Genomic DNA, 13,463 nt, shown 5'->3' with positions numbered 1-13,463 from the left:
GTGTGTGTGTGTGTGTGTGTGTGTGTGTGTGTGTGTGTGTGTGTGTGTGTGTGGGACGCGGGGAAGTCCGCGACGGGAGAGTGGGTGACGTCATAGGCGAGGGGAATGACGTCACGAGGAGCGGGGAGGAGAATGACGTTACAAGGGTGACGTCACTAGGAAAGGGGATGACGTCACAGGCGGGTCCGTGGTAATATGTCATAGGATGTGACATTCGCGCCGCTGGATGTGGTTCACCGTGAAGGTCCGGCGGCGGCTGACTCCGCGTGACGTCATATCAATGGCTACGTTTACACCGTGCATTTAGGCCGCGGCTTACACAATAGATGTCCTTGTTTATCCTGTAGGTTAAACAAAGACACCTATCGTACAGATCGCGGACTAAGCGCACGGTGTAAACGTAGCCAATGGACCTGGCAATGCATCGCAACAACCGCACCCCGCGACGAGAGGTGCGTTCCTTTATTTACTGCAAGTACTGCCAGTACTACCAACGGCGTTCCAAAATGGATTACAGTGTACTGCGAAAGCACTTGTACAGATCTATGACATCATGAATTTTGATGTCATTTCCTGTTGAAACTACTGCAGCCAGCGAGGTAAAGCAGTCGCAGTTCAAGATGGCTACTTACTTAGAGATAACCTTAATCGATAGTGAAACTAATGAATCATATAAAATAATTGTTAGTCCCGAGGATGCAAAAAGAGCTGAAAATGGCAAGGATTATCTTATTGTAGATTTCTGTATCGCTATCACTATCACTTGATTCATCCTCAGCTATAATTTCTACTAGTATAGTTGCAATAAATGCAATTATATTTTCATTGAGTATTTCACTCATTGTTTACGAAAAACAAACAATGTTAATAATATACAGTGGTCAGTGGACGTAATGTACGTTAACTTGGTTAGTTGAACGAAGCGTACTGCGATAAGTTCCGATTTGTAAAGTTGCAACACCTCGATAGTTCTCGAAGTTAAAATGGAACGCTATTGGCAGTACACTTTTGACGTCATAGCATCAGTACTTGCAGTAAATAAAGGAACGCACCCAAATTCCCCTTGCCCAGTGACGCGACCCCCGTGACGTCATTCTCCCTCTCCCCGCTCCCTATACACACGCACACATGTGTACGCGCGCATGCACGCACGCACGCACTATTCTTATTGATAATAATTAATGAAGAAAATTTTCACTTTCCATCTTTCTGCTCTAAAGAAAAAGTTTCATGATCGTACTTATAGTTAGATTCTGTTTTGTCAATTCTGGAGCGATTTAAAGAACATACAAAAATTTGTTTTTACTTTATTTAATTCTTCTAATTGAATAATTACATTTTACAAATTTAAATTTTTAGACTTACACGTCCGTTAGAATTTCTGACCATCCGCGAACAAATCCAGGAGCTCTAAATATCCATAGAAATATACATCCCGTAAAAAGTATTGCAACGGAGATTTCATGAAATGTCATAGGTCCTAGATTTTTAAGGTTTTGACTTATTACCTACGAGAACCAATACATTTTATTATCAAAAAATTAATTTGCAAATAAAGGACCCCGCCATAATCTTATGGAAATCGGATTTCGATGGAACTGTCTGAAATTTTGATATGTTGTAGCTTTCGACATACTGAACAAATGTCTCCATAGGCACAACCCCCGGGAACCAATCCGCTATGAATCAGCAAAGTAAAAGTTAATAGATGGGCCTAACTGCAATCGGACTATATATCTCTCGGACTCTTATATCCTACCCCCACCCTCACCTCCACCTTCCACCCACCTCACCCCCACCTCCATTCTCCTCCCTAGACGCGTGCGTGCATGCGTACGTGTTTACAAGCGTATGTTCCAGTAGAGATCAAGACTCACAACGTCACTTAATGGGATTTATTGGCTACGTTTACACCGTGCATTTAGTCCGCGGCCTATACAATAGACGTCCTTGTTTACCCTGTATATTAAACAAAGACACCTATCGTATAGATCGCGGACTGAAAACGTAGCCGTTGACTCAAAATCCTCTCTACTAGAATGTGAGCTTTTTCATTCATACTCTATTCTCAGTATCTTCAATACTTCTCAGTAAAACAATGGATGAATATTTTATGTTATCCTCATAACGAGCGTATCCTAGAAATCATGAAACGCTAGTAACATTCTCTGCTCCTAATATTCTTGTACCAGCTTTACATAATAAGTTTTGCAATAATAAGTGAGTATTGAATCCAGCGTTTTATGGTTTCTAGGATACGCTCCTTATGAGAATAACATAAAATATCCATCCACTGCTTTACTGAGAAGTGTTTGAGGTGGAGGAAGGTAAGAGTGAAGGTCAGAGTGAGAAAGTGAGTGATATATAACCCGATAGTTAGGCCTACCTATTAACCTTTACTTTGCTGATTCATAGCGGGCGAATGATTGATTCCCGGGGGTTGTGCCTATGGAGACATTTGTTCAGGATGCCGAAAGGTACAACATATCAAAACTTCAGACAATTCTGCCGAAACCCAATTTCCATAAGATAATGATGGGGTCCTTTAAAATAAAGAGAAAAAGAAAAAAGCAACCTTTCTTTGTTAATTACATAATTAAATCTGTCCTAAAGTAATCATTCTTTGAAATTTTTTTGCATTGAGAAGTTTTATCCAAAAAGTTTTTAAATATGCCATATTTTTTGAGGCACCCCTTCTACTGGCAGTAATCACACGTGATTGCGTATACGCACATGCAAGATGCAAGTCGGGTTGTGACCCAAAGTGTCGGGTATGCCGGACGGATGGTTGGCCTATTATATGGCACGCTTAATCGGATTTAATAACATTTATAGTTATGAAATTGGCCAATCATACTTGTTCCTCAGAAGAATGGAACTACTGTGATTGGCCTGTTTCATAATTACGGATGTTATTAGACCCGATTAAGGGCCAGTTTCATCAAGCCGATTAAGGCCCAGTTTCACAATTCACGGTTAACTCTTAACCAAGGTTCAACTTATTTCTCATCTCTTTCTAATTCTAGAATTGGAAAGAGACAATGAATAAGTTGAACTTCGGTTAAGAGTTAACCGTGAGTTCTGGAACTGAGCCTAAGCGATGATTAACTGTCAATCACAATTGGTCAATTCTACTAAACAGCAAACGCGATTGGTCAGTCAACGGCCGATTAAGTTAACTGGCGTTGGTGAAACTGGCCCTAAGAGTATAAATGTAATCAAGTGACGAGGGGGTTTAACGTCGCACTAACGACATAGACCTCTGTTACACGGTATACATAATTGGGTTTAATAACATAGTTATGAAATTGACTAATCATAGCTATTTCTCGAAAGAATGGCACGACTGTGATTGGTCAGTTTCACAACTGCGGATGTTATTAAACCCGATTAAAGGTGCCGTGTAAATGTAGTCATATATACATAGACCAAGCATTTCTTTTCCCAAATATGATTTTTAGTGGTGGGGGATAAAGTCGGAAATTAGTTATGTGGCGTTTAGGACTGGTGCTATTTCACTTTATATCACACTGCTCTCATCAAAATAGAAAGAGACATTACGGGTCCTAAACGCCACATAAACTATCAATTTCTGGCTTCAAGCTACGGACAGAATGTTTGATCTACTGTATATATGTTGAGTCGCACCATTTTATTACTGCGGATTATCGATAGTATTATATATCTGGTTGCGTACTGGTACTGTTCACAGACCGTAACTGTACCATAAGCGTATTGCGGGACATTTTTAGTACATACCTGTAACTAAAGTATACCAGATATAGGAACTAATGCCCGTATTCATAGTCAGACCTTATACTTGAGACTTCCTTAAATTTATCTTTAGATGCTCAGTAGCCAATGAAATAATTCGTAGAGCATCTGAAGATAAATTTAAGGAAACCTTAAATATAAGATCTGACTATGAATACGGGCCTAACTCACAAGGGACGTTTCACAACTGTCCGAAATCGATTTGATTCTCTTTGAAATATGTTGTTAAACACAAAAATCTAAGAGACACGTATTTTTGTATACGTACGCTATTATTGATCTGCAAATTATGTGTATACAAATGCTGAGCGAAGATTCGGAATGGTAAACAAAGCAATCATTGTGTCTAGCAGTAGGTGTTCGATCTTGCAAAAGATGGCGTTGCAATATGTTAAATAAGGATAGATGTATGCGTTTGAGTAAGACAGAACGATAATGTAAAAAATGAATAAAAAATGAGCAAGTTTTTTAATTCCTCAATTGATCAATCGCACTGTGCACAAATGTACTTTTGTTCCGTAAAAGTTGTACTTGCGCATAATGCGATTGATCAATCGATGAATTAAAAATCTCGCCCTACGTCACTTATATCATCAACTTTTTATATTTGGAATTAACAAAATCTGTACTATTGACATCGATCAAGTTTGGGCATCACACCTAGTTCAGACTCGACGCAGCATTGCAGCAAGCGTCAAGCAGCGGAGCAGCAACTAACCAGTGAGGCGTTTTTTTTTTTACGCCACTGTAAATTACTCCAGTCTGAACTAGGCATCACTTCAGCATCCCCTTATAATACAATTTCATGAACTGCTCATGCAAACCGGCTGTTTCAGCGACAAAAAGGATCACGTGGTCAAAATTGATTTGACGAATATCATTAGTTTTCTTGTAGCTTTCTTTTTCATTTTCTGAAAATTATAAATTTTGGACAAAACGTATTTTGAAAGTCTGCTTCTCATATGAATCATATTTGGAGGAAAACGTCAATCCATTCTGTGATTACCAATCATAGGATGCATCACAATCATAAATTTGATTAGTCTAATCTGAAATTCTGGATGTAGAAAAATTCTATCAAACGTTTTATTTCTGAAATTATACATATCAAACGTCAAAGCAATGATTTTAATTTGAAAACAGATACAAAGGGTTTAAATCAGGCATACTATGATTTAGTTAACTATTTATAAGTTTAAGTTGATATGGATTAACCTACATCATAATTCGTTATTTTATGTACATGTTGCCACTTTGATTTGATCTCTGACGAGTTTACCAACCTATTTTATTAATTATGACATTCTTCGATTTGGTTCATTTAATTGTTAACGATCCAAAATTTTACTGTTTTGAGCATCTTGTCGTTACAATGGAGGTGAGTCTATTGCACACTGGATGGAAAGGATTTTTCGTTTTGTATTCATTATAAAACGTGGATTGTATTTATCTCTCCCTTGGGCGACGTGATGCAACATAAAATTTGGTAATGTAGTAAATGCGACTATATTGTGATCCTTATTGTATTTTTTTACTATTTGATTGTAATACTATGTTGAAGATAGCTCAAATCTAGAACTGAAACGTTCTTGTTATATCACGTTATATTGACTTATTATTAAAATCGGTATTTTTTGTTGATTTGCGTACTATTTTCGCGCTGACTTCCATAGCCATGTTGTTATTCATTGTTTATAAAACTATAAAAATAAAAAATATAAAAAACGGCCAACGCATGCTAGGTACAAGTTTCAAACTTCAAAATGCTGTTTTATTTTTTTGTCTACGATGATTTCTCACCGAGTTTCGACAATCTGAAGTTGTACAAAGTGAATTTTATGAGCTGAATTGTACAAATTTTAAGCATTTCCAAAGTCCCAGGTAGAACACGGAGTCATAATTAAATCATAATGGTATCACAGAACGTCATGATGATGTCATTTGATACCTAAAAATTGACGGTATCTCCTTATAAGTGACGAATGAGGTCATGATGATGTCCTCATGACTAATTTTGTGTTCTATTTGAAGTGTTCCTCACTCTTTGTTGAGTAGTGTATTTTATTATTTATTCGATTGATTACAAAAAATGATTCTATGTACTCTATAACTCTATAAAGAGACGATATCATACTTGATTTGCGATGGCCTCGCCTTCTACACCAATTCTTGCCATTTCAGCATCCTTGCTACATGGCCTCAGATATCCCAAAAAAGTGATTCGCAGATACAGCCATAATATAAAAGAATTAGTAGCCATCTGCGGAATCGAAGCAGCCATCCAATTGCCAAAAGTGATTGGGTCAGCAGCAGGGAAATTGTATTCGTAGATACCTTTAAAGGCAAGATTCGTCGGTGTACCTACAATCGCTCCGGTACCTCCAAAGGACGAGGCGTATGCCGCCGCAAACAGATAAGCTTTTGTTAAGTTTGTCGGTTTTATATCCCTAAGGAAAGAAATTCTTTTTCGACGATGTACTGTAAAATTATCTTAATTTACTAAAATATAACGCGTCGTCTACAATGAACAGTAGCAGTAGAGGCTATAGACACGTCGGGGATAAGCTGGTTTTTCGGCCTAGCCAGAAATGGTTGATCGATTAACGTCAAATCGATGCTAATTCAACATCACTCATCGATGACCTTGACAACATATGCCAAAGTCAAGATCATCGAAGAGGTGTCCTCTAATGTAAAGATTTACCAATATAAGATTTTTTAAATTTATTTAATACTCACGCTTCAGCTTCCGGATCCTCTGGATCTTTCTTTATATCAAACACTTTCCCAAGTCCTTGCTGTAAAAACAATAAAATTATAGATTTTAAACAAGACAATAAAATTAGTTTTTAAAGATATAAATCCAGTACAAGCAAATACCTAAGGAATCAATACTGTACACGTGTATACATGTAAATGTTGTTAAATAAGTATATAAAAATAAAATGTTTTGACTCACATTTGGATCATCTTCTACAACTATAATTGTCATAAGTAAAAAATATAATCAAACGTATATTATCGCATTTTAAAAATATGTAGAGATGAGATTATGCATAGTCAACTTAAATAAATTTCCCTTTTCAGGATTGTATCAAAATCTCATCAATTTATGTCATAATGAATCCGTTGTATAGAATTACATGTGGATTGATCAAGGATTAACATGCTTATAAGACATAAAGTACTTGTCGTCATATCTAAAATAATATTCACATTTAATTCTATATAACGCGGATTCACTATGATATAAATTGACGAAATTCCGGTACGAATCTAATGAAGGGAATTTCTTTATGTTAATGCATGACCTCATCTCTTTATGTATATTGTTAGAAGCGATAATATGCATTCGCGCGATTATTTACTTTTAACTAAACAAGAGGAATCCTATTTTTCGGTCGAAGCAGATCTTAACGCTTGAGTATTTCTGTGTACAGATGTGATTTTGCGAACCAATCTCCGTTAGCTTTTTCGGTTTTGAAATGCAATCATGAATAGAACCATAGTAATATCACTACAATTTAATAATGTGTAACGATAATGCGTTACTTTTTAAAATGAGTAACTAATAACGATAACGAGTTATTTTCAGCAAAAAGTAACTTTAACAGTAACGCGTTACTTTTTAAAATGAATAACTACACTCTAAATTTTTAGAGTGTAGTTGAAATGTGTCACTATTTGCTAGAGTGAATGGGAGATCACTTTGTTTTAGTGTTCCTATTATAGGAACACTACTTCGTTTGGAGTGAATTTTCACTCCTACTGTAGGAATAATTTAGATGCCCCATTAACATTCACTCCTACAAGAGAGATTTACATTTCATTTTTTTTTCTGCAAAAATAGCTTCGTGCATACAATGCATGTACAGTCTTGAATCTCTATAGTACACTGTTATACTACTAAATTCTTTAGCAGTTTAGCTGAAGTGTTATAAATATAATCAATTTCGGCGCTTGCGAATTCGACGAAGTTCCGCAGCGCGGAGGCAATGTGATACAAACGCAATACAAGAACAACACTTTTAAAATTAGCAGAAATTTTATCTCAAGCAAAAAGACTTTTAAATATTGCAAAATAAATGTTCTTACATTTCATAAATGTTTATATTTTTACTTTATTTAATATATTTTTATACTCTTTATATACTTTCTTAAATATATTTTTAATTATGTATAATTTTTGTACTGGGATATCAGATAGAAGATCTTTTGCAAGATAAGTGGACGAGAGTCATTTACAAGGGAACCATCGGAACTAACCCTGATCTTTTAATAAGCTTTGGTTGTAGAGCATGAAAAAATATTAGATATTTTTTGTGCTTATCTCGAGATTTAGGGGATGAAACCCGCTCGAAAAAAAATCGGTTTTTTTTTAAGCAAATATTGTCGAAATTATAAGAGATAGAAAAAATTTCCCAAAATGAAAATTGAATGGCTTCAAGAGTACTTTAGAACTATAATAAAAATGAAATTTTTTAAAATTATTTATTTATTAAATACGTCCTAAACCCCTATTTTCAAAAATTTTTTAATTTTTATATAACGAAAATTAAAGAGCATTTTACGTTGAAAACGACGATGTGTATTATAATTGTATTCCGAAAAACTATTTTTTAAATATGAACGAAAACGAATCTATATACGCGCTCCGTACGTCTCATACGCGTTGACGATGACATAGCGCGACATAGTGTAAAAGGCAAATACAATACAATCCATCAGTATGGAGCAACTATTGAAATAAGAGCTTTTATATAACAACAACAATGACAACAGCAACAACAACAACAACAATAATAATAATGGTAGTTTGTCACTGTTAAAACCAGTCAAATATGTCACTGATGATTTTAATTAAATTGAGTGTTATCTTTCACACATACAATATACAGGGTGATTCAGAACAACCCAGGTGTCCCTGAAGAGACGTATTCCTAACCGAATTCTAAGACGATTTTTCCTTTACGAAAATTTTGTCCGAAGCTTAGTTTTCAAATTATAAGAAGAAATAGTTAGCGTATCACAGGTCGCGTATAGGAGACGGACAGGAGGGGCACTCACGGTTAGACGCGGGCGCTTTACGCGCGGGGCGTATTCATTGACCGGACGCATTCACGTCTATAAAAACACGTTTAAAAAATATTAAAGATTATCTATAATAGACAAGTTATTTTACATTACGAATTATAATAAATAATTATATTAATTATAGATTAATCCCCTCAGTGAGCGGTTTTCTCTGTTGAACACAGTCAATGTTGAAACGTGGCAATTTATAAAAGAAGAATCTCATTGTGGAAATATGTGATACTTGATATCTACGTACTGAAGACATTTAATATTTGAGTGATGAAAGTAAATTACAGTAAACAGTAAGTAAATTACAGTAAACAAGTTGTGTCGAGCACTATTAGCCCGGATCCTCATACGGGCTTACGGTGCAACCAGACCTATTCCTCCGTCTGTTTCAAGAAGCTAGAGCAAAATGGAATCATTGAACATTTTACAAGGTAATAACAATTTTTATAATTAAGGTAATAATAAGCTTTTAAGTGTATTTGGCCTACATTTTTTTTAAACATTCATAACTCTTTGAGTGCCAAGAAGCGCGATCGCGTTTCTTATAAGACTTCCCATAAGCATTAATAAATGTTATAAGCGCGATAGAGTAGATAAAATTGTTAGAGAAATTTTCGTAAAAGAGAAATTAGACAATAATTGCATGCGACAAGTATTCTAACGCTTATTGACATACAATTAAGTCAAACAAGTATTTCAGTACGTCGAATTGTAAGAAACGCTCTTAGAATTCGATGTACTGAAATAATTGTATGTTAATAATGATTTTATAATGCTTATCGCACGTAATTATTATCTAATTTCGCTCTTTTATGACATTTCTCTAATAACTTTATCAATGTAATTAAAAAACAATCCGATACTCAAAGGGTTCAATATTCATTTTAATTTCATCATTCTAATTTATAATTTAACGAAATTAGCATATTCAAAATAAGTGAAAGACAAAGAGATAGTGTGCTAGAGGGGAAAGGTAAAAAAGAACGTGTTTTTATAGACGTGTGAATGCGTCCGGTCAGTGTACGCCCCGCGCATAAAGCGCCCGCGTCTAACCGTGAGTGCCGCTCCTGCCCGTCTCTTATACGCGATCCGTGATACGCCAACTATAATATTTCTTCTTGTAATTTGAAAACCAAGCTTCGGACCAAATTTTCGTAAAGAAAAAATCGTTTTAGAATTCGGAATACGTCTCTTCCCCAGGTAGAACATAGTCATATGATGTCATTTGATACCTAAAAATTGACTTATAAGTGACGAATGAGGTCATGATGATGTCCTCATGACTTCTGTGTTCTACTTGGGTCAGGGACAGGGTTGTTCTGAATTATCCTGCATACTGTTCTGCTTAAATAATTGAAATCTGTCTGAAATGTATATTAATAATAATTAAATATCACTTTATGAAACCGTTTCAATAATCATCCCTACTCATTTTGTTTCATAGTATAACATGCCTCTTCTATTTTTAAGTGTTACTTTTAATTTTCTAACATCCAAATAATATTAATAATAATAAAACTCTGTAAAGTAAAACAGTGAACGCGATATGTTTCAAAGTTCTACAGTCTTATAGTGCCCTGATTTACAGCTAATATTGTCCCTGAACTCGTTCTATGTTTCCACGTGCAGTTTAAATGCTATGAGACAAAAGGAGTAAGGACGACGGGAGACAAAATCGGTCAAAATGTACAACTCGGCTCCAAGCTTACTCTACAACATTCAAAGCTCATTAAAATCGGTGAGGATCAGTTCCAACAGTTCCCTTGTTAGTAGTTATGTGTCTTTTCTTTGTGTTCGTATCTCATCTACCTATTTTTTAGGTATCTGTACCTTCCGTGTGATTATTACCACACTCTTGATTATTTTTCCTCGGGTACTATCCACTTGATGCTAGAAATACTTTTGATTGATTGATCAGAAGCTCTTGATTGATCGAAAGAAAGAATTTCACAAATTGACCAACTAAAAAATACTTCAAAGCATTTGTAACATCAAGTGAATTGTAGCAATCATATTACTTATTGCCCAATGCGTTCAACTATTGCCCGCGAGCAGCTAGACTCCCACGAGTAGTGCTCATCTGCCGATCCCTGACTAAACACATAATCTTTCGAGCTTCCAAGGATTAAATATAGAGTCCGATAAAAAAAGTTAAGATAAAGATCGAAAAAATCATTTTAAATGTTAAAAATTTTAATAATTAAATTTTAAATAAAATTTTTCCATCATACAATATACTATACATCATACTTATATTATATTATATACATCATGCTTATATTATAGCGAATTAAGTTCAGATAATTTTTTTTTCATTTTATCAAATTTCTCAAAGTTGCGAAATAATAGAATGGTCTTAAATATTTTTTTTTATTGAAAGTATTCTTAAAATTGATGAAGAAAACTGCAATGTTCATTTTATCAAAACCTTGATGAAATGAATCTTAATGTTCACGAAACGTTAGCATTCTAATAATAGATTTGGACATTAAGATAATCCGCAAAAAGCATAGCTTCCATAAAAAGTATCCGTAGAAGCCTCAAAAGCATTAAGCGGGGAGCACAGACTCTTGCATAACACGTAATGCATAAGAAAATGAACCAATCAAAATCCTTCGTTTCCTTCCTTTCCATGAAATAAAGAACTCTGATTGGATGAATTTCTTATGCCTTATGTGTTATGCGTTATGTAAGAGTCTGTGTGCTCCCCGCTTTAGGGTCATCACACATAAAATGACGTAAGCTCCATAAGTATAGCATAAGGCCGCTGGACCAACGATCATCCGACATAAAAGCGCCATATTGATTTACTTATTGGTCTAGCGGGGAGTACAGACTCTTGTATAACACATAATACATAAGGCGTAAGAAATTCAACCAATTATAGGCTTTCTACAATAAGCCATTACTTAAACTTTAAATCTTATAAGAAATTGATCAATCATAGTCGATTATTTTTCTCATATTTTACTATATATGACTGGTCAATTTCTTATAACTTAAGACTTAAAGATTAAGTAACTGCTTATTGTAGAATATGTGTCGTGGCCATTTTACAATATGCCATTAGTCATAAATCAGAAGTTAGAAGTTGGAAATTGATGACTGTGATTGGTCAATTTCCAGCTTCTTACTTCTGATTTATAATTAATGGCTTATTGTAGAATGCGTGTCAGAGTTCCTTATTTCATGGAAAGGAAGAAAACGAAGGACTTTGATTGGTACATTTTCTTATTCATTACGTGTTATGCGTTATGCAAGAGTCTGTACTCCCCGTTTTATGCTATGATTATGCAGTTGTCATCTAGGCCCGGTTGCATCAATATTACTTTGACTTTAAGCTTAAAATTTTAGGCTTAAAACTCTCACTTTTCCTCTTCAAAGCCGAGAGAGAGGAAAAGAAAGAAAGTTTTAAGTTTTACTCAAAGTAATGTTGGTGCGTGATGATCCTTATTATTATTAACATTTTATTAAACATGAACATTATATCGTGTTACAAGAAATGATTATTCATTTGATTAAAATTATCCATCGTTAATTATGTTTTGTTACATTATATAATCTTGGTAATGAAAATACAATAACTTGTATAATAATACTTTTCAACTGCACCGACCCTCTCCAATTCACGGAGTACCGCAAAGGCAATAGGTACCATCATGGCAGTAGCTGCTGCGTTCGCGATCCACATGGATATAAAAGTGGTCACTGTGCAAAGACCACCGAGAAGTTTTGCATGGCTGCACCCGAGCATCTTCATTACGATCAGAGCAATCCGCAGATGCAAGTTACAATGTTCAGTGGCAATAGCGAGTATCAAACCGCTAATAAATACCATGATGGTATCATTCATGTAGCAAATGCATGTCTCCTGAGTACTAAGAATACCAAATAGTGGAAATAACACTACAGGTATTAATGATGTGATTCCTATTGGTAGACATTCTGTCACCCAATATCCAGCTACCAGTAGAACAATATAGGCACATCTGACTTCCTATGCAACAGAGATTTAATATAACGAAAATCTATATTAAAATTATTAAGTAAATTTGACAAAAGGGTATCCAGCCCTAATAACCTTGACATATGTTGTCAAGGTCATGACTGTGAGTGACCACTACCAGGTTTTAGCCGTCGCTCGTTATTCATTAAAAAGTTATTACCAGTTAAAGTTAGTAATTATTTCCCTGCTTTACATGAAGAGTCAGATAACTTTAGGTGGGGTGAAAATCGTTTCGCGTGGAAAGTTGTATTCCTTGAATTCGTCCATCTCGTACTTCTCTCCCTGTCTAAAGTTATCTGATTCTTCATGTAAAGCAGAGGGAAATAATTACTAACTTTGACTGGTAATATAATAACTTTTCAACAAATAACGAGCGACGGCTAAAATCTGTTGGAGGTCACTCAGGGTCATGACTTTGACAACATATGTCAAGGTCAAGGTCATTGGGGCTGGGTCTCCTTTTGTCAATATTTACCAATTATTATATACTTATGTTAATTATTTATTATGTTAATTAATTAACATAAGTATATAATAATTGGTAAATATTGATAAAAGGAGACCACACAGCCCCAATGGATACACATAGGATCCTATA

General features: G+C 35.1%; 1 protein-coding gene across 1 annotated transcript in view; it reads right to left on the bottom strand.

Annotated features, from left to right (window-relative positions):
- Positions 1-12,964, bottom strand: part of LOC108729246 (protein I'm not dead yet) — a 14,646-nt gene extending 1,682 nt beyond the window's left edge. The window contains exons 1-5 of the mRNA XM_018458258.1: positions 12,941-12,964; positions 12,476-12,856; positions 6,514-6,572; positions 5,909-6,221; positions 1,366-1,508 (exon numbers count right to left, since the gene is read on the bottom strand). Of these exons, the coding sequence (XP_018313760.1) occupies positions 1,366-1,508; positions 5,909-6,221; positions 6,514-6,572; positions 12,476-12,856; positions 12,941-12,964 (920 nt within the window). The remainder of the gene's footprint in view (positions 1-1,365; positions 1,509-5,908; positions 6,222-6,513; positions 6,573-12,475; positions 12,857-12,940) is intronic.
- Between the last annotated feature and the right edge of the window lie 499 nt (positions 12,965-13,463).

The sequence above is a fragment of the Mycetomoellerius zeteki genome, unplaced genomic scaffold (assembly GCF_001594055.1).
Source record: "Mycetomoellerius zeteki isolate Tzet28-1 unplaced genomic scaffold, Tzet1.0 scaffold716, whole genome shotgun sequence".
Classification (NCBI taxonomy): domain Eukaryota; kingdom Metazoa; phylum Arthropoda; class Insecta; order Hymenoptera; family Formicidae; genus Mycetomoellerius; species Mycetomoellerius zeteki.
Note: the sequence above shows the minus strand (reverse complement) of the source record. Positions and strands in the feature narration are given on the sequence as shown.